General features: G+C 34.5%; 1 protein-coding gene across 1 annotated transcript in view; it reads right to left on the bottom strand.

Moving 5' to 3' along the window:
- Positions 1-22,500, bottom strand: part of FOXP2 (forkhead box P2) — a 430,404-nt gene that overhangs the window by 5,143 nt on the left and 402,761 nt on the right. The window contains exons 17-18 of the mRNA XM_084290854.1: positions 21,942-22,011; positions 20,924-21,087 (exon numbers count right to left, since the gene is read on the bottom strand). Coding sequence (XP_084146980.1) covers positions 20,924-21,087; positions 21,942-22,011 — 234 coding nt within the window. The remainder of the gene's footprint in view (positions 1-20,923; positions 21,088-21,941; positions 22,012-22,500) is intronic.

Below are 22,500 nucleotides of genomic sequence, written 5' to 3'. Positions count from 1 at the left end.
CAAGACAAAGATCCAAGGATTACTGGATTACTATCTGAGTCAGTACCCACCCTGCTACTACACAGTAACTGCTCTTCACAATAATGAAGAATAAGATATACTGCTTGATTTTCCTTGCAAAGTCTACCCTGCCATAAGGAAGTAGAAATGGAAACTAAGACTAATCTTTAATGTCTCGCTATTGCAATGTTTCCAGCAGACACCCGAGGCTTACAACAGCCTATGGGAAGCTAAGGTCATGCAGTATCTACCCTCAGCATAGAAGGTAACAAATTTGAATACACCTATTAGGACCCACAGGCAACAAGGTGTTTCAGTCAGCTAAGCTTTGTTCTTGTTTGTTTGGAAGACAGGTTGTAAGGGAACAGAGACATTTAGCAGTGATTTTTATCACTGAAAAGCATTTGAAAAGTGTCTTCTGGAATAAAGAGAAAAAAACATTCATTCCTTTTTATGACATTGCACATAACTATGTGCCTTCAAAATTTAGGGATTTGATTAATTTTTTTTTTGTACCTTTCTCAAATATTTATAAGTGCTGAAGAGAACTTCAGAACTCCATTTAAGCTTCAAATTTCATATTTTTTCTTCAGAATTGTGACAAAGTTTTTGATATGTTTTCAACATTTTTAATCATGATATAATATCATATTCATCACATATTGTAAACAGTATTATTGCAATATTCTGTCCCCCATGTAGCTCCCTAGTCACTGAATGTTGTGCATTGATATATTGAGCAGATTCCTTCATTGATATGGTTTCCTTTGTGCATTTAAAAAAAATAAATCTGACCAGATTTTTTTAATTTTTTATTTTTTACCAAATTAGTTCAGTTCTGTTAGTGTGCTGTCCCAGATGTATTTATTACATTTCTGGGGTTGGAGCGCAGCCACTGTGCAAACAGGGAGGATAACAAGAAATGTCCATTAAAACATATTACAGGTTAAGATACTAGTTTCTCTTGTGATGTAATTTGAGTGTTAAGGACATTTTTTATTTTTATTTTTTTTGTATGAACAGTTCAAAGATTATTTTGATGATCAGTATGTGGAATTAATAGCTTAGAAGACTAATGAGGACATAAAGATGTTCATTTATTCAACTACGCTTTCATCCAGATCAACAGTAAATCAAGACCAAAATCAAGTACTCCACTCATCCATTCAAAACAAACAAAACCATAGGCTTTTCTACCAGCACCTTAAAGAGCACAGCTTCCTGAAAACATTGCCATACAAACGTGTCTTTCTGGAAGTATAACCACAAATAAAAACATATAGGCTCTTGAAGCTCAACTTTAGAATTTGTTTTTTGAAATCAAAGATGGGGCAAAGTTAAAGCATGTTGGATAGAGATGTAATGGATCTTCCACGTCTAATATTTTATGTATGTTCTAAGGAGGAAGCAACTATACAAAATATCCATGAAAACCAAAAAAGGCCTGGCTGGTTTGTTTGTTGTTGTTGTTTTACCATATTCAAAATGTGATTTGAACACCCAATTTTATAAATTGCTCAATGTGTTCTTATCTCAAAGACTTTCAGTCCCAATATATTTATCATGAATAAAGAGCAGAATACTGGGATTGGTATGTTGTATTATGCAACTAATATGAACATGTCCGTTCTTAAATAGATACATATTAAAATATTTTTATCTGCAAAATTGTGCCACCCATCTATTAAACAATTAGAACAGTATACTATTGTATATTCCCATGCGAAGTGCTGAGTATTTAAACAAATTCTGAAGAAGTATTTATGCATTGTGTCTTTTCATTAATAACTGTGCTATTCAAATAGTCAACAAGTCATAGCTTACAGACTTCTGATGAAAACTACTACATAACTGCAATTTGTGTTCTAAGATGAGTATGGTTCCTTGATGACCCAATCTTTGGTTCAGAACTAGCCAGCATATTTATTAATGACCTAGAGGACACAGAAGATGATCTTAAAAAAACTTTATCTAATGCAAGGACACCAGTGAAGACAATGAGATGTCAAATACGAGATGTCAAACTGGAGAAAATCCAGGTAGAGGTTTAGAACATACTGTTCTATAAAGACAGGCTAAAAAAAAAAAAAAAAAAAAAAAAAAGTCTTAGGCTACAGCAAGTACAAATCAAATGTCGGAGTTAGAAATTAGCACAGACAGCAAAGCACTGGTTGCCTGGGGAGCCTTGGAGTCCCCATCCTTAGGGGCCTTTATGAACAGGTTAGACACATTGAGCAATTGAGTTCAGTCCTTGCTATCTCTTCTGTATGATAAAGGGATGATAAGGTAATCACTTAGCAATGTATTATTACTATATCATATTGGAAAGGCTTCATCAGAATAGATGTCTTGTATTAAACAAGTGCCAACAACCTGTATCTCCACCAGAGTTCAAGATTTACAATGCTGCATAACAAGAGAAGAGATGTCCATAGCAATAACAGAAAAGTATGGTGATTCTAAATTATTTCAAAAAGCTTTTTGATGAAGACATAAATAAATGAGCAGAGTCATTTCCATAGGTCACCTCCTTTAATATTGGTGAATCTACTGTTTTAAGACAATTTTTTGTACCCCAGCACTTTCAAAACTAAACTCTGTGACAGATCTTTTTAAGTATTAAAAAAAGATTCCAATACGTTGCAGAGCTTCAGAATACATCTTCCTCACCCATAATTCAAAGAATGTGATGTCCCTCTGTCTTCGTCACTGCCTCAGACATTCGCTCTTGCGCATGCCATTAAGGCTTTCAGCATGCTTTACAGCTTTACACAGATTTCTGCTCTCCCCTTTTGAAACTGGCAAACTACAACTTCCAGTTCTCGTGTTCTGAGACCCATACTATATCCTTAAGGACAGTAATTTACAGCATTTAACTGGAACAACTGCCAGGTGCCAAGAGACAGGTAGCAGTTGCTGGACACTTACAAGGGTCTCATCAAGACTATCTGTAGACTGCCAGATAAGAGCTTTCAGGCTTCAAAGGAAAAAGATAACAGGAAGCTGACGGATAAATATCTTCTAAGAAGGATTGTATAAAGTAACTCCCAAATATTTAGAGACCAAGCCAAATTCCTAAAGCCCACAATGAGTCATGTGATAAGTGTCTTTTGAATTTTGCACAAGATTAACCTGATCTTGCCGTGGGAGAACTTGTACAGTGTTATAGCTACTAAAATCCTGCTAAAATCTAGGCAATAGCAACAAAACAAGTGTTACATTCAACTTTTAAATGTTATAACGCATGCTGTTGCTGACAAGAAAACAACCAGATCCTATAACCAAGAACATGATTTCTTAATTAAATTGAGTTGAACTGGTGTCAACAAGAAGATACTTGATACAATATTTTCAATTATGGATAGCATGTTTTCTATAGAGGTTTCACATCACATCAGTTTTAATGCAAGGGGAAACAAACACCAGCAAAACAGCAGTGAGAACACAGGGCAGCAAAATACAAATGATTACAATAAACAAGGTTGGACTAGAGTAGTAGAAATACATGTTCTTATTCCAGGCTTTGAACAGAAAACACAACTTTCCATTGGAAGAAATACAAAATCAGAAAATGCCTTTTGTAACAATCAGTACTGAGTTACCACAGCAAATCTGAGCAATCTACCAAAATAGAGATATAACAATTTTATTTTCCTTGTATTTCTTTCATCCCATTCTATAGGATGGAAAACAATTATTTTACTGCTCATGTGTATGAAAGGGAAAGGGGTTCAGCGTTTCATCCTGAAAGCAGCCAGGGAAGTGAGTACTACAACTGCTTCAGACTTCTCAGTGGAACAAATTCTACAGGTTATCTCTGGGTCTTCTGAACACTGTTGACAACCCAAAATCGTTAATGTTATGCTAGAATCTTTTAAAGGAAAGTACTATAGGAAGATCAAGACAGATGCAGTCTCTCAGACACTTAAGTCAATGTAACGACAGGCATTGAAAAGACTTTGTCCTTGGCTTTGTATTGAAGAGGTAGTAGATGTTGAGAGAGAAAAGTTAACTAGCTCAATGGGTCTGCGTGTGAGCTTTGTAGCCATATACCATGTTCTGTAGCAAGTCATGTAATTTTTGAAGATATTTCAGTGCATTTCTATTCCATGGAAGGGTTGCAATAATCAGTCTAAAATCATTAAAGGGTGATTTATTTTACTTACTTTTAATTATGTTACAAATGGAAGTTTTTTGTATTGCTATAGTGACTTAGGCAGCCAGTAACACCAGGGAGTTTCTTTCTCTGGTATGCAATAGCATAAAGGACAATAAATTAGATCATGCCTTCAAGTCTCTCACAGGCTTATTTAACTTCTCTTTCAGATCACTATTTTTTTTAAAGCTATCTTTATAGACTTTTCTTAAACAAAAAACACCAAATATTATTTGGGAAATAACAACCACTATATTACAGATGTAGTAAACAAACAAAAAAAAAAACACAACAGTTGTTTTCCCTAGAAGATCTGGACTAGCATTTCCTCAGAGAAAGCTGCATCTTATCTTGCTAGTACCATCTCTAGATCCGCAGAATACCCTGTAGCAGTTTAAAAACAAAAACAAAAAACCAACTGTTTCTGAATTTGAATTATATTTTTCTTATATTTTCTTATATTTTGCTTCAACAGGCAAAAGGAGACAAATCCTAAAATCCTACAGTATTTTCAACATATCTACTTCTATTCAATACATGTCTCTTCACAATTTCATGCTATTAAAAAAAGTTTATTATTTTTCTTAAGAAGTGAGCTGTTTATTGTCGTGCTTATGTACAACCATTTAGGGAGATATTAATCCAAATATTGAAAAAGGAAAAAAGCATATTAGATGAGTAATTAAATACAAGTTCAGTAATGCTACAGCTGTCACAGAATCCATTATTATTTTTCCTTGAACATCAGGAATCACTTCCTCTATGTATTTATCACATATACTGAAACACTGAAGTGCTATTATGTAAATACGTAAAATAATGCTTATATACTAATCCCTAGCTTCAAGTAAGAAAGGGAGGATGGTCCTATTGTCATGTCTCCCTGTCAGGCAGCTGTGGGTGCACTACCTCACTTCACTAAGGTTGAAGCAAAGATACAATATACTGGAAACTATGTACTGGAAGCTAAATACCTTCAAAATATACTTTCCATATCTATTATCTTATTAATTACTAAGAAATTCAAGTCTGTCATGGAGGAATTTGAAGTTGAACTGACTTGGTATTAAGATGGAAAAGAGGGGCAATGGCCATAGCTGGCAGCATGGCAGGCACGACTGCAGACTTTTACAGCAGATAAGTGCATTGGAATAACTAGTTATGCCACTAAAGTTTGTCGTTTTTAGTTCATCACTGGAGAGACAGCATAAGACAGAATTAATGATCTACGGTCACAAGGTGCCTCTGGCACATCAAGGTGTAGGAGCAAGTAAGAATGAGTTTGGATAAATCTATTACTGTCTTTAAAACTTGTACAACTAAAGACCAGCTTTCCTATTTAATTTATACTGCCTGATAAAATTTCACCAATGCCTAACATAATCTACAGTTCTTCATGCTTCCCCCTCTAATATTTTAAAATAAAAGGCTGGTAAGTCCTGTTAGGGAAAGGAAAAGATCAACCCCCATCACTACCATCTGCACAAAACTGGCCCTGTACACACAACTTTTCTTTTTTTTCTGTACCTCTAAGAAGATGTACACTCAGTTGTTACTGACATTTGTAACATCCATCTCTTCAATAAGCACCTGATATGACTCTACTGGTGTCTGTAACACAAAACCCAAAGCATCTTTCTCTTTGAGCTTGGTTGCTAATAAGATTGGTTGCTAATAAGATTGGTTGCTTCTGCTCAGTGTGTGTGTGTCTTTATGAAGATATACTCACTTTAAGATCACAGAATAATTTAGGTCAGAAGGAGCATCAGAATATCTCTGTTAACCTCCTGCCAAAGACACAGCTTTTTGGTCAACACCAGTTTGCTCAGGGCTTTACCCATTTGGGTCTTGAAAACTTCCGAGGATAGGCTGGAGACTATACAATATCTCTGGCAACCACCTTAATAACTGACTGACTATACTTGTGAGGAAAGAGTTCTCTTTACACCCAGTCTGAATATCTCATTTTAACTTATGCCTATGTCTCTCAGCCTACCATCATGCACCACAGTAACGAGCCTGGCTCCATCCTCTTTCTAATTTCCCAGTAGGTACTGATAATCAGGTCCACCCCAAAGCTGTCTTTTCTCCAGGCTGGTCAAGGCCAGCTCCCTCAGCATCTCATTGAGCAAGTGCTGCCAGTACCAACTACCTTGGTGGTATTAAGACACTTGAGTTCTATTATGTATTTTTTTTTCCCCACATCTGAGGTACCAAAACTAGGGATAGTATTCCAGATGTGGTCTAATGAGTGCTGAGCAGGGGAAGATAATCATTTTCCTCAGTCTCTTAGCTCTCTACTGCTCTTAATACATCCCAGGATGGTGCTGATCTTTTCCGCTACTAGGTATCTATGCTGATTCACGCTCAGCTTGCTCTTTGCCAACATCCCCAGGTCTTTATCAGAGCTGCTCCCAAGTCAGACAATCCCAGTGTCCATCACTAGGGAATCTTCCTTTCTGAGTGCAGGGCTTAGCATTTCCTGAAGTTTCTCTTGGCCAAGTCCTTCAACTCATCCAGGTTCCTATGAATTGCTATCCTATCCTTACACATATCCTTTGTTCCCCCCAATTTATATTATCTGCAAATTTGATGAGAGAACAGTCTATCCTCTATGATATTAATAAAGCTGTTAACATGGTAGGTCCCAGCATATTCTTATATTCCAGAAGAAATAAAGAAAATCATATGCTACCCAGGAGTGGCAAATGGAAGGCCAGAGTAAAAGGCAAAAACAATTACTAATTAGTGAAGAGCTAGCATGAACATAGCAGAGAGAAGTTTCCCTGAGTACTTATGCATCTCATAAGTAATAAGAGGATAGCAGGAAGATACTCGTTATCTGGAAATGTGAAGTGACCACATGGTACTATTTTAAAGAGAAGAATATGCTACAAGAAATATAGTGTCTGAAATGGAGGTAAAAACAGTTAAGAAGACAATAACAAAAACCCACAAAGAAAAGGTTTATTTTACCTGTACCTTTTGGATTTCACTGGAACATAAAGAGCAGAAAATATTAAGACATTACACTTCTATTACAGGAAAAAAAATAATAAAGTAACAACAACAACAAAAAACCTAGAAACTTACTGGCTAAGACGACATTGCCATTTAGTTCTGCCACAACCAAGAAAATATCTTCTTGCTCTATGCTACAGACAAAAAGGTTCCAGATTTCAACTTTAGCAATTTTGCTAAGACTTCATAAGATATTTGAAAATTTATACAAAGATTGCAGATCTGAGAGCTTTTTATTTGGAGAAAAAGATTTTAATGAACTAAAATTGAGAAGTGTGGCTGTAAGCGGTCACAAGAAATATCAGATGGAGATTAGGAGTGACTGAAGGTGGAATAAGAAATGAGAAAAAGCCACAGATATGAAGACAAATGATTTCTTGGAATGAAATCCAGATCTCATTTAAGTCAACAGCAAAATTCCCCTTGACTTCATTAGGGCCAAGATTTCACTCATGAAGTTTACTCACACCAGATGTAAGTGAAACATACAATGCATCTGACAGAATGCTTGTGGAGAAGGAATAACCAAAGGTGACACACATTTTGAAACACGTATTTTTCTTCCAGACAAATGAGGTGGAATAACAAGTATATATAAGGCCACTAATTCTACTTGCCCTTTGAGGGTTCTGAGTGCAATACAACAATAAACAAGGAGATCTGATTGATATATTTTTACTAGCAAATTCCCATGAGAAACCTCAAAAATCTAACTCTTACTAAAATTAGAGGTAAAATTCTGCCAATAATAAAAAGATAAAAGAAGAACAAAAGATTATTTCACATGGAAGTAAGTTAACAGTGAGAATTCTCTAAGATCCTACACTTGATTTATGCTTTTAATATAATTATTAATATAAAAGAATAGATAAACAGAATTAACAAAATTATGTATCAGTCATAGCTAAAAGTAAATGTGAGAAAACTAAGAAAGTAGACAATCCATGGCAGATCAATCTATTGTTGACAAATACAATTAAAAATATACTACCTATATGTATCTATTTACTGTAAGTGCTCAGGAAATGTGTTGTTAGGAATTCTTCAGTGACACCTCTTCTGAAGAAGTCCAAAGCCAGTATGTCACAGAACAGCTCGAGTTGGAAGGGACCTCAAAGATCATCTAGTTCCAACCCCCCCGTCATAGATGGCACATTAGACCAGATTGCTCGGGGCCTCATCTAACCTGGTCTTGAACACCTCCAGGGATGGGGCATCCAAAACCTCTCTGGGCAACCTGTTCCACCCTCTGAGTGAAAGATTTCCTCCAAACCTCTAATCTAAATTTCCCCTTTTATTTTAAAACCATTCCCTCTTGTCCTGTCATTATCTGATTGGTCAGAGTCACTCTCCATCTTTTTTATAAATCCTCTTTAAGTACTTAATGAAACATGTTTATATAGTTATACCAGGTAGCATACTTCAACTAGTATATTCAAGGTAGTTGATTACCTCTTAGCTATTACTCATCTCAAAAGCAAGAAAGAACAACAGAAGCGACCTATGGCATGGTATACATTTCTGTAGAAGGAAACATTAAATAAGAGTGCTTTGAAATGATTTGACTTATCTGCCACTAAAATCAACACAGAAAAATCAACAGCTTGGAAACATGAGTTAAAGTGATATATTAGAAATATAGAAATAGGTAAAATACAGAATAAAAGCAAATGTTCACACTTTATCCTTACACATAATTAAGGGTCAACTGATTTAATATGGCATCTTTCATTATCACTTTATCACTACAGTTATCCCACTACTAATTTCTTCTCATGATAAAGAAAAAAGCATAAGGCTACCGCTAAAAAAAAATTCAGAATCATCAGTAAGTTATACAACTCATTGGGATAATATTATTTAATAGAATTAAAACATATAAGCATTTAAGAATTCTGACATGCCATTTACCATTACTCTATAGGAAAATATTCTAACAGATACTGACCCTCATACCACAGAAACAAACCAGCCATTAATTCATAGACATTATAAACAAACCTCTCCTTTTTCCCTTCTATATCATAGCACGTCCCAACTCAGGAGCAATTTTGTGCTGTATCTACAAAACACACCAATAAATTTGTTCCTAAAATGGTTGTACATAGTGTTCTGGCACATCTTTCTCTATCAGTTTGGTTCTGTACAACCACATCAAAACGCATACTGGTTCACTTAAATTAGAGACATAAAATTTGTGGTTTCTAAGCAAAATTAAAGAAAAATATTGGTGGCAAATGAGAGTGAAAAGGCAAACGTAAAACAAGCTTTTGAAGAATTTTAGCTTTATAATAATGAATCAGATTTGAAAAAAAGTTGAAAATTTAAAAAGCAAAGCCTCAAATGACCTTACACTTCCTTTAAAAAATTAGCATTGTAAAAATAAATTTGTATAGAATAAAGAACTTAAGTAACTGATAGATTTGTTGATTTCCACATGACAACTTTCCTTTAAGGAAAAAAAAAAAAGCAGACAACAGCAACAAAAAAGATAACTGATTAAAAATTGTTAATGAAATTGATAATAAATTTATTAGGTCTTTAAAAATAATGAAAATAAAAATAACAATAATAATATATTTAAATAATAATAATAAATAATAAATAATAATAATAATAATAATAATAATAATAATAATAATATTTAAACTTGACAAGAAAATGCCAAGGTTTATGGTATGTCAGGTATCCCAGTAGGGATACCTGATCTGCACAGATATATTATCAGCTATGAATGCTAATAATACTAATTAAAAAAAATAATCATATGAAATCTTTGCTTTTCCTGCAGTGAAAGAGAGGATCTTACTGGAAAACTGATATTAGCAATATATTTTCTTTCAATTTCAAATGCAACTCAAAACTCATGCACAATTAGCCCTTACTGAATTAGAATATTTAGGAATCAAGGTCTGATTAAGAAGATGACTTTAATATATACTTTCTGATTCTAATGACTGTGACCAAAATTCTCAGCTTTGACTTTAGCTTGCTTCCTTTGGTGCCTAAATAAATGCATCTTCTCTGCAACAGAACCACAAAAAGTAGAAACTTGACTAGAATTTACCTTAAGGCACAGGCCTCTAATGTCTTTCAAGAATTCCACTGCATGCGGTTCAAACGTCAAAAGTTAACATGCTAAACAAAGAAAAGGATTAGGAAGAAAGAACATAGAAAATTTTAAGATAAAATTGAAAGGAAAATGATGATATACTAGAAATGTGAGTGTTTGAATTTTTGGGGAGTTGTTGAACAACAATCCAAAAAGAGCAGGCTTGAAAACAACAAATCGTAACAAATAGTAAGAAAAGAGGTTATATATCTGCCATGTTCTGTAGTACCTAATGGTTGTGAAGTTTTAAGTTTCTGTGTAAAGGATACAATTTTTACCAGCAACAACTAAGTATCTGTTATTCACAGATTAGAGCAGGCAAGTGTTCTCTGTGCAAAATCTGGAGGGCTATTCAGTGAATCATGAAAAGAATTTGAACTGTACTTTATATACATATAAATATATATATATATATATATATATATATAAAGATCTTAATATACATACAGCCTATATAAAACTTCCAACACATTTTTGTGGGTTTTTATAAGCTAAACAATGTTTTTCCACAGTGTAACCTGAAAATTTTGTTATGAAGCAACAACAAGAGATTAAGTAGCATTACACTTGTACCTAGGCCCGGTACAATTTACTTTATGGACAGTGTTCATCAAAAATCTTAATTCACAGGTAAGCTTGATGATAATTCTTTCAGCGGGGTGTTACCAGAATGATTCCTTCTCATATATTAAGTTTCTTGAAGATTTTTTGTTTCCTTCAGTGTTGAAGAGCTACGACTTGAACTGAAACTAGCTTTGCCTTCCAGGACAACTCTGGAGAATGGCCATCTCTTCAGCTTTTTTTTTTTTTTCAGCTTTTTGCTTTTTGTAAAATAACTTATGACAGCATTTAACAAGTACATCTGCATGTCACACTCAGCAGGGACAAATGGGTCAAACTTACCTGTGTAGGACTGTCTTCACTGCCCTAGCTGACATTTCTCACGTTAGTTCAATCTTATGTTCACTATATATTTTTCTGTAAGGCCAAGGTTCATTCAATCTTAAAACTAGGAGTGCTTAAAGATACTTAACTATGACAGCTCTTTCAAATTACAAAGTAAATGGACTCAGTCAGTCTCAGCCAGCCTCTACTAAGAAATGGCATACCTGAAAAAAAACTTACTTTTCACATATATCATAAAAATAAAATAAAAGATTGGAAGACCTCAAGAGGTCATGTTGTCTTTTCATCCCCTTCCTGTAGCCCAAAACAGAATCATTTATACCTAAAACACTTCTCACAGATGCTTCTCTGATTTATTCTCAGAAGCTTATACTTGTGCTAGTATGTATATTAGCACTTCTCTATCGTACAGTCAGAAAGGTTTATATTTCTTTTTCTGGTGGCTAGCCTGCATCTTCCTTGCTGAAATGTTAATCAATTACTTCTTGCCCTACTCCTAACAGAAAAGTTCATTCCCATCTTCCCCACAACAGCTTTCTGAAGACTTATTTCCCCATTCAGTTTCTCTCTTCTCAACTAATAAACCTATTTATAGTTCCTCCTTGGTCTTCAGCAAAGGCCAATCTCTCTACTAAATTAGCACAGCCAAGGAGTGGGGAGAACAGTATACAGATAGATGGCATGGATTGCCCACTGGTCTCATCATTTCTTGAAGAACAAAGCCAGGCTGAGCACACAAATAAGACCCAAGATGACGTGGCCAAGACATCATCTTAAGACCCTGATGCCTCACTTGCTCCCATGTCTCTGCTGTTTGAGATTTGCCACTGTTACAGCCTTCTTCTGACAGTCTATCTATATCCTTTTAGAGTCACATGAGAATCAGGATCTACACTGACTGGTCACCCTGATTATAAGACATGAGTTTTCATTGATTATTTTTATTCCCAAGGTTGGTTATTTTTGTTTGGGTGTTTTTGATTTTGTTTTTAAATGTATCTATTGTGCCTTTTTTGACATTTGTTGTCCACAGAGGTCCCTTTGTGGTCTTATCAAAGGAACTGTGCTTACTTTGGCCTATGCTTAATGCAGAATTCTGCTTCACAGAGGAGTACGTTCCAGCCTAAAGTAGTATACACAGTGCAATACATTGTTCATTACTACATCTATAAATATCTAACTACAAAATAAAATTATATTTTAAATTGTATTTCTAGCAAGTCCAGGTGGATAGAAAAACAACAATTTCTTTAATGACAACAAGAACAAAACAACCTTCATAGTAAGAGACCAAACACTACTTGATGGGTGCTCATCTGAAGGCAATTTCACTGTTACCAGTCATGGTTTCACTATAAGTACATGAAACCAAAAGGTCAGTCTAATGCCAACTGGCATTGTGTCAGACTTCTCTAAACAAAGCAAGATGCTATTTGAAATGAGGATAGTGGTGTAAGAGCAGTGTAAGTAATATACAGCTTCTATTCAAACTGTATCTGAAGATGTTTTTCAAAAATTAAACAATTCAATTACTACCTGAAGACTGCAAGAGATGGGGCAGGGATTTGAAAATCCTTTTTGTTTTGCCTTTGTACAGACCTTACCACAACAGCATCCCCAGCCTGTCTTTTAATATTGTACTGTAAAAATAAGCTACAATAGTCAAGCTAAATTTAGCTAAAATGTTTTTCCCCATAAAGACAGGAAGAAGAAACACTATATGCAACTATGTCTGGAATACTTCAAACAACTCAGTTACCACCTGTGCATGAAAATAAATCCAAACAGTAGTTTTACCGAACAGCCCACAGAAAGATAATGAGAATGAACAGCCTACCATATCAGAAAAAGCCTGCATGGCCTACCAAAATGAAGACTCAAAGTTCAGTGTTCTCACTATAACACACTTAAATAAACAGTAAGAGCGAGAAAGACTATATAAGATAGAACATATACCAGTAAAACTAAATTAGAATATATTTGGAAATTGGAATATGGCTTACCATGAAATGAATGAAGTTCTGTAATGGCTTTCAGATTTGAGATGAACTGCCATAAATTTAGGAAGAAGTTGTATGACATGGTTACACACAACATGAGTCTTATTTCCTGTTTTCTTAGAACAGGAGAAGATAAAAGCTCAGAGAACATTTTTCAGCTGTGATGACTGATAATGCCAAATTTGCAAGGAAACAAGAGAAGGGGGGATATAGGGAATGAATAAAAAAGTTGGGGGAAGCCCCTAATTACTAAGAGTACTATTATCATAACATAATACTGCATCAAAGAAACATTTCCCCTTATTCATCTCAACCACAAGCTTATGGATGTCTTTGAAAAGGGTTAGTGACAGGCAGTGATCATACAAAGGCTGTGTAACATCATTAAACTGCTATTAATAGATACAGTGGAACAAATGAACTTGATAAGTCTGGGTAAAGGAGGAATACTACTAGGTTTGTTTGGCCTAATTTAAGAAATACATTAAATATTGCTATTTAGTTGGAGAAAACAATTGGAAGGCCTGAAGAATACTACAACTATAACCCTCTGAGAAATTGTATAAGGGTCAGTGTTATACATATGCATTCCCAGTAGTGTTTTAAATCACAGACTACTGTTAGATGCCAAAATCACATTTTCCCAACTGATCTTTGCCAGGACACTGTGAACACTGATTTTGTATATGGACTTTACTAGGTATAATCATACCCTTAGTTATCTTGAGATTTGATTATTTTAATGGGCTCTACACAGGGGATTTCACACTGAGATGGTCTTTCTATAAATTCTTAAAAAAAAAAAAAAAAAAAAAAAAAGATTGTATTGAAAATTTTAATCTTAAAGATCTTAAAAGAGTTTTCTACAAATGCTAAGGACTAAATAATTGTCAAATAATAATCCTTACCCAGCATGATGTCCTAGATTTTTCAGTGAATCTCTGCTTGAATGTATGGATCATTATATAAAACTCTATCAAACTACTGGTATAAACATTACCAATTGGCTATAATTGTTTGCTTTTATTTGGCTGTTTACATGATACTTAAGTGTAAAGACACAGTTTGGACATGTACCTACAAAAATTATTTAGAGGGTCTACTTTTAAAAAATTTGGCTTATTACAGTTACTCTAAATCCAAATGCAAAGTGGATAAAATTGAAAACTATGCACATGGTTTTAGAAATATACTGTTAATGGCAATACCATCTCAGCTTTTGTGTTGTACTTCAGTGGAAATCTCTTATGAACTAAATTTAAGTTCACAACCATATCAGTGACAGATTTAGGTGCACAACTGTACAGCTTCAAACATTTTTGACATCCGTAGCAATATTTAAGATGCAGCCTTTTCTTGTACATACTTGTTATGTGAAAAGCATAAATACCTTGTCCATCCACGCACTGAAAATTCATGACAGCAGGGCCACAAAGTTTTCAGCAATACAGCTTCCAAGAAGAGTCTGTGAAACCCCACAGGAACCTACAAACTTCTACAAGCCAAGCTTTGGGGATCTGACACTTTTCAGCTGAAGGCACTGTATCTCTGGAGTGATCTTTTTGTCAAGAGCATTGGGAATGAACTGCAAAAGCGCAACAATTGGGGTTGGAATAATATAAAGAAGAAATAGCAACTACTGATCCAAAGTAAGACAGGTAACATTTAAGAAGCTAAAGAGGAAATTATAAAGGACTGGAATATCAGTCTCGAAAGATAAGAGAATTGATGAACCAAAGCAAAACGTAGAGGAAAAATTGATTGAAAAGTAAATTAATGCAAAACCAAAAAATAGGAGAATATAAATATTTATGAAAATGTTCACGTGAAAAGCTATGTCAATTGGAATTATGAACAATATTCTTATTAATCAGAATATCTTTATTTATTTTTTCCATTAGGACCTACATACAATTGGCTCTGTACAAATAACAGGAGGCACAGACAACTCAGAAGTTCACTGTCTTATGATCCATAAAATCAGTAAAGATCAAAAAAATGGTAAGAAAACAATATGAGAAAGTGTTGAATTGCTGGACTTGCCTGTCACTTTCATTTGCTTTATAGTGCTAGACAAAGCCAAAATTATTCCACTGCTTATTCTCACAATGGAACTTCTTTCACTGGGACGAAAGCTGTAACCTTTATGATCCTATGCTTCTCAGCTCTTACTCTTTCCACTTAAAAAAAAAAAAAAAAAAAAAATCAGTTGTTGCAAAGTCTTTGTCCATTATCTTCCTTAAGATTTATAAATAAATAAAAAATGTGTGTAATTAAGCAGGTGTTGAAATGTCATGTGATTAAGCGAAGCCTTTTTGATGAACAAGGATACTCAGAAACACTGCAATTGCTACTACATTCGTTGGCTCAATTACATGCTTCTCACCTATTTAATAATGCTTATATTCCTGTTAACTGATGTGTTTTGAGAGTTTATTTTCCTCTACTTTTTATGTAAGTCAAGTCTTATACAATGAAGAAGAGATTTGGATCATACCAGTTTCCTAGAACATAACAAACCTCCAAAGTAAATGCAAAGAGATCATGAAATGGGACAATGTAACGACACCGCTCCTTTCTCCCCTCTCCACCCCCCCACTCCCTCCCCCCCCCCAAAAAAAAAAAAAAAAGAAAAGAAAGAAGGAAAGACAGAGGACTAGAACATTATGAAGTTAAAGAAACAAGGGAATGAAAGGGATTAAAACTGGAATGATAGGTAACCTACTGTAAGTGGTGTGAAAGCTTAACAGTAGGGGACTGGAATAATCAGATATGGGAACAACCTGACAATGGAATGCTTTCAAACTGAAGGACCTCAAAAGTAAATGATCTTAGAGTAGAATAACCATATTTGCCTCTGGGAATAAAATTTAACGATAAAAAAGTTTGAATAAAAATAACAAGTTTGATGATTATGCAGATAGAACTGCAAAGAAAAATGATCCGGTCAGGGCAGGAGTGGAAAAGGTAAAGGAGAAAGGTTGGGAACGACAGCAGAATAAAAAAGAAAAGGTGACTGAAACCGCAGATGGCTGGAACTCATCTCTTCAGAGACAGAATAGAAGATAAAGGATGACATGGGATAAATTCATTTTTCTCATTCATCTCAGATTGACTATTACTCTTGTTTATTTGGATGATTTATTTATTCTTTCTCACAAGAACCTGACATAACATTTTCTAAAAACAGCTTTAAAGATCATGGGATGTATGTGTACTGACATTTGGCTTCAAATATTTCCAGTCTTACAGAGCTCACTCAGTAACATAATACAATCATATAAGATGAGGCTATATGAACTCATTTTGCCAAGTGATTTTTTTAAGACTTACTTTTGCTTTTCATCGTACTTTTAAAAAAGCAACCAACAATTATAATTCTAGAAAATAAAATGAAATCCATTACCTTCAGGATTCTGGATTTGCTGTTAAGAACTAGATTATTTTTATAATTCAATTAAGAATATATGAGATTGATGCATTGTCATTAGTCTACTCTCTCATACAGCATGAGCAGCACGAAAAACATGACGACAGCGTTATTCCACAAAACCTCACCAGGATATTTAACGTCCCTCTCTCCTTCATTAATTCCTCTTATTAAATGAGCTGCAGTGAATTGTAACAGAATGGTATAACCACCTTATTGTTTCCTATGTTGAGACTACATTTTTTTCAGTCTACGATTTCCCATGTTTTCTGATAACTATTTTTTTTTTCCTGCCATCAGCAGTTTACATTTTTTTTTTCCACCAAATTTATATAGTTAAGTAAAAAGGATTTCCATATGATGCATTTGCCAAAACATGAACACATGGACAACAGATGCTTTAAGTGCTCTGGTAGTGCCCTATAACTCTGGCCCATGCCAATTGCTTTAAAAAATGAAGACACAGAGTCTTAAGTATTGATTTCAATAAAAAGAAAATTGTTCAGCACTGATTGTTGACAATTGCTATTAGAGGAAACTGGAATTTTGAACAGTACATGTCCACAATAAGCAAAGCATTTCTTCATTGAAGATTTATCTCTCAGTGAAGAATGGAGCACTTGATGTCCACATCAACCTACCAGAAACTGGATTTGAAGAATAATCACAGACAGAACTTTGATTTCTTTTGAAACACAGAAATTAAATCTAGGATTTGAGATCCCACCAGCAATATGCTGCATATGGGATCATGGAATTATCTTTCATCAAACTAGAAATAGAAACTGGGAAACATGCAGCATAAGATTTCTGATGCTTTACTTTGACCCACAAGATATTCTAGCTACCAAGCCATAGTTATACTGATCATCTAAAAGTTACCTCAGTATTTAAGCGTTCAAGAAACATAAGAAGTAGAGCAGATCATATATCATTAACAAAGGCAAGAACTGGAAAGCTTTTAAAGTGCCACTGCCCTAAATACACTGTGGGATTCACTACACTTAACCATTTGAATGTTAACATTTAGTTGAATTTATATTCCTACTGTTTTTCTCTAGTCAATGATCAGGGACTATTTTCTAAGTAAGCAGATTCACCCACCTATGTTAGACGTACAAACACAGATGGGTAAGTTGATTACTGTAATTGCTCTCACTACACTGAGTTTGAAAATCAAATATAAAGAACCAGGTCCAAATCCAAAGAATGGAACAACTTTCTTCTCTTTCTGACGGCAAGTAGCTAAGGTATTACACAGTAATAGAAAATCTCTTTGATTTGTTCTCGTGTTTAAAGCGCAGATATACTGACTACTGAACATGCAAATGCAATTTTTATTATGTATACAAAATTTAATTTATCAAACTAAAAATATAAACATACCAAAATAAGAAATTTCCACTGGTATATATTTATCTGATAAAACTAAATTCAATATTCAATAGAGAATTCAATTCTAACAACTATATGCATAACTTACATAGGTACTTGGCTTTCACTCTGCCACTGGGACTCTCTGTATTTCTTGCTGATGGTCTAATACCAAATAAATATTTACCCCTGTGATCTTGATCTAGAATCTAGACCCTGCTCTTTCCCAGATGAATGCTCTGATCCCTAAATTGCACCACATCCTATTGCCTCTTCCCCTAATACCATCTCTATCATTCCTGGCAACATGGCAGACAGTAACTGGCAAATTCCATAAAAGGCATATTCCATATAAGGCATATTCCTGGTGTTGCAACTAGTACACTTTCCTGGGAATCAGGAGACGCAGGTTAAACCTACTTGGAGACTAATAGAGCCACCTACTTTATAGGTGAATGCACTAATTATCACCACCAAGAACACTGCTCCAGCAGCGAAACAGAAAGACTTCCTGGGAGAACCGTTTGGGAAGGATACAAGTGGCTACTTGTGGCAGCAAAATACAAGTTATTTTCGCTATTATTCACTAGTATTAACTGTTTTTGATTTCAAGATTAAATCAGGATTATGTAATCTGTGTAGGAAATGTAAAGTCTAAAGTCTCTTCATTTTTTTCTACATTCCCTATTTATTTTATTTCTGTTGTGCTTTCCCTATGTTATTTTCCCATTTTAAGTAACAGTACCTTAGCAAAAACAGGGGGCACTGCAAAACATGATCATGGAAGCAGGAAGAGGTCTCTTTTTTTCTTGCTCCTCTGCCTCCTGCCTCTCCCTTCCATGACTTTTCAGAATTCCTTGCAGACCGCATTCTCTTTTTCATATTCTCTCATATTCATATTTCCATGCTCTTTAAGCATTGTAAAGGCAAACATTTAGCAAGTGAGTAGCACACCAGACATAGTACGCATCTTTTGGTTGACAGTTCACAGCCTCATAGAAGACCAGTAATCTTGCACTATATTTGGTGTAAGGCTTGAACAAGCATAACCTCTTTCTCCAGTGGTATCTTGGTACATTTACACTCTGTTACTTCAATCGAGAACTAAACAACATGTAGACAGTTTCAAAACAGTAACCACAAAAAGTCCTGAAATGGCCAGTTTTTGCAAACAACGTATAGAAATGAGAGAGGAAGGCTAAAGCTCAAGTTGGGGTGTAACTCAAGGGTTTTGTTTGTTTTTATAGGCAAGAATTGCTACAATATGTAGCTATAAACACAGCTATAAATGTAGCCATATCTACATAATCATATGCACAGACATCTCAGTTTATCCAGCTGAATGCCAGACAGTACACAGGATATGTAAACATCTCTGCCAAACACTTACAAAACAACTTTGATAACAAGTGTCATTCTTTCCTGTAAAGTAGCTGTTTTTAACACACATGATCTAACTCTTGTTTGCTCTTTAAAGTTTTATTGTCATGGCATTTTATACAGGAAGAGAGCATTAGCATACTCAGGAGAACTGCTAAAAGTAAAAGGCCTCAAGCTACCCACTGCATGGTTGATAGCATAAAGCATGGGATATAAAAACTTTTGTCTGATTGCTCACTTTACTTGTTTTAGAGTAGTGTCACTCTCAAGAGCATATATTCATGTTCCTTCTACTTCAAGTTTTATTACTTCTTTTGTATTATTTAATACATCTAAAGACACTTCCAAAAGACAAATTTTTCCATTTTGAAAAAGTAATGGTTTGGAACATGATAAAATACATTCATGTTCACAGTGTATTATTTTCAAAGGCAAGTAGAATAAATGTGCAATAAAACAATTAAATGCATGACAATAAACATTTCTATTTGATCATAGATATATTAACATGCCAAACATAAGAAAAACTCTGTAATACATTTCCCCTAAAAAAGGTCAGATCCAAATGGATTCTCCACACACCAGAGCATAAGTAAAAAGAGAATTTGGTCTCAATTACCATTACTGCTAAATATCCCACTCCAGAAATTAAAATTAACATTCAAAATGTGAAAGAGAAAACTGAATTTAAAAAAGGCAAATTGGATCATCTACTTTAAATACAGAAAACACTACAACCATAATTGTATATACACATTAAAAATCATCCTACAGTAAACTTAAAACTAAGTCTACTTAGATATCACACTGCTAATTATTATATAAATAACCTGGGAAACAATACCTCCAAGATACATGTTTTACTATTTAGTAAACAAGAAACTGCCACATTTGACACCACTGATTAAGGCCAGGCATTTCTAAAGCTTCAGACACATTTCTGAAATCCACAATACATCAATTTTTAATACTTCCACTCTCTCAGCTCCATTAAAAAGATGGTAGGGGAAAGATTTTAGAGTAATTAATGATATAGTTAGCTGCTAAATATTAATAGGAATCGTAGTCTTGCATAAAATATAACATATAAACCTTGCCAATACAGACGCACCAGTAATTAAACTTGAATATGTAATTACACTGATTTATAAGACAGGCAAAAAGTTACACTTTACTGGCTTCTATGTAAACTGTGGGCAACAGTTAAACTTTGCATTTTACGGTTTATGTAAATGGGCAATATCTCCACTACAGTTCATAAATGGTTTAGAGACTCAGTTAAAATTACAACTAATGCCAACATGCACGTTCTACTTTCAGTGCTTGCAAGTAAGTTGAAGAGGTTTGAAGAAAAAAAGCTTAAAACCAATCTTACTACACAGTAAATGAAGACGTATCTATTTAAATGTTTTAATATAAATATAAATATGTTTCAAATATATAGTTCCAGGTGTTTCACTTACCTATGTTTCAAAGCACTTTCGAGTAATATTGGTTCTTAGACTAAGGCATTTTTTTCTTGAAAGTATGCTAACCGCACTTACATGTGAGGCTGAGGAGAGCAGCCCGGACTGCTATTTCCATTACTGTCAATGTGATCCAGCGAACCATTGAGATCTTCATGGACTGCCTGCAGTAAGCCACTGGATGCGTTATTTATCAATCCTGGGTTACTAAGCAATGGTAAACTACTCTCTGCCAGTGCAGCCTAGCAAAATGAAGAATAAAAATAAAATTCTCAGTCCTCACACATACAAACCACTTGTAAATGTTCATACACATAGAAATGTACACACATAAAGCATTTTGGGTAGTTGTAGAGATGGTCAGAAGGACTTTGTTCATTTTCCATTTTTTTTTTTTTTTTTTTTTTTTTCTCCCCACATTCAGGCTGTAACAGCCTCTCTATTTCTGGTTTACTATTTCTCTTACATATGTTTCATTATTTTCCATTATTATATCATGTCCCGATATTCTTAGTACTTCTTAGTTTTACATCATTTTTTGACTTAAAACTACACTTAACCCCTATGCCCTTCCACACAATGTATGGCTTCTTTATAATGCAGGCAGCTGCTATCCTTTAAAAAATGACCAGAACTTAACTCAAAATAAAAAAGTCCTGACATTTGCCTCTTCTGCATAAAAATTATATATTATAATTAAACTTTAAAGTTTTTGCCATGAGCACCATGTTCCCCAACACTGTGATGTGAAATCATTTATGACAGCTTGGATAAATATTAATGCATATCCACATGCATTTGCAAGAGCTTCTATCAATCTAACATTTGCAGCAAAACTGAGTGTTCCAGATTTTGCCACAGGGTGTCCTTCTTGCTTCTTCACATCAAAAGTAGCATGAATAAGAACAAGTACTTCTTGCAGTGCTAGGTAATACAACTTACTTGGGTGATAAACCCAACTATTTAGGATGACCATAATGTTCACATAAACATAAATATAAGCTACTCTATACAATAATATAACAAGAAATAAAATACTTCACATGTAATAACATAATAAATGTGTGAATTATTTTTTTTAATTTTTTTTTTTTACCTGCAAGCTTGCATTAAGAGCTGCTCCATAGCCTAAGCTGGTGGGTATGTTTTTCACTAACGTTGGGCTTCTGAAAATAAACGATTTTTCAAAGTTTAAAAAACAGGCAGACATCCTGGCTGGCTCACTGGGTTAATGGACTGATGTTTCAGCTCAGAAGACCAGAGTTTGAAAAGGAAAAATGAAATGAAGTTGGAGGTGAAGGGGCTCAACCCACCAGAGCACAGTGATTTACTCCTATCAGAAAAGCAAGCGCTTTGCTGTAATTAGACCCACGTGGAAATATGCTCTGAGAGCAGGGCCGTGGTGACTTGTAAAGGTTCTGATCTCACTGAAAGAATTTGACAGAGATAGCTTTAAACTTTGTACAACACCTGCCTTGTCACTTTTTTTTTTTTTTGAGTTAACAGTGATAAATGTTTGAATAGATAAGACAAGATGGAATAGATAAGACAAGATGTTAATCCTTACTTCCATGAAACTATGAGGACATAACAACATACAAATAACTGTAAATGAACAATACAGTGGATCAATTAGCTTCCCAGAAAATTAAACA

The sequence above is a fragment of the Netta rufina genome (assembly GCF_964035555.1).
Source record: "Netta rufina genome assembly, chromosome: 1".
NCBI lineage: Eukaryota > Metazoa > Chordata > Aves > Anseriformes > Anatidae > Netta > Netta rufina.
This window is presented reverse-complemented; position numbering and strand designations above follow the sequence as displayed.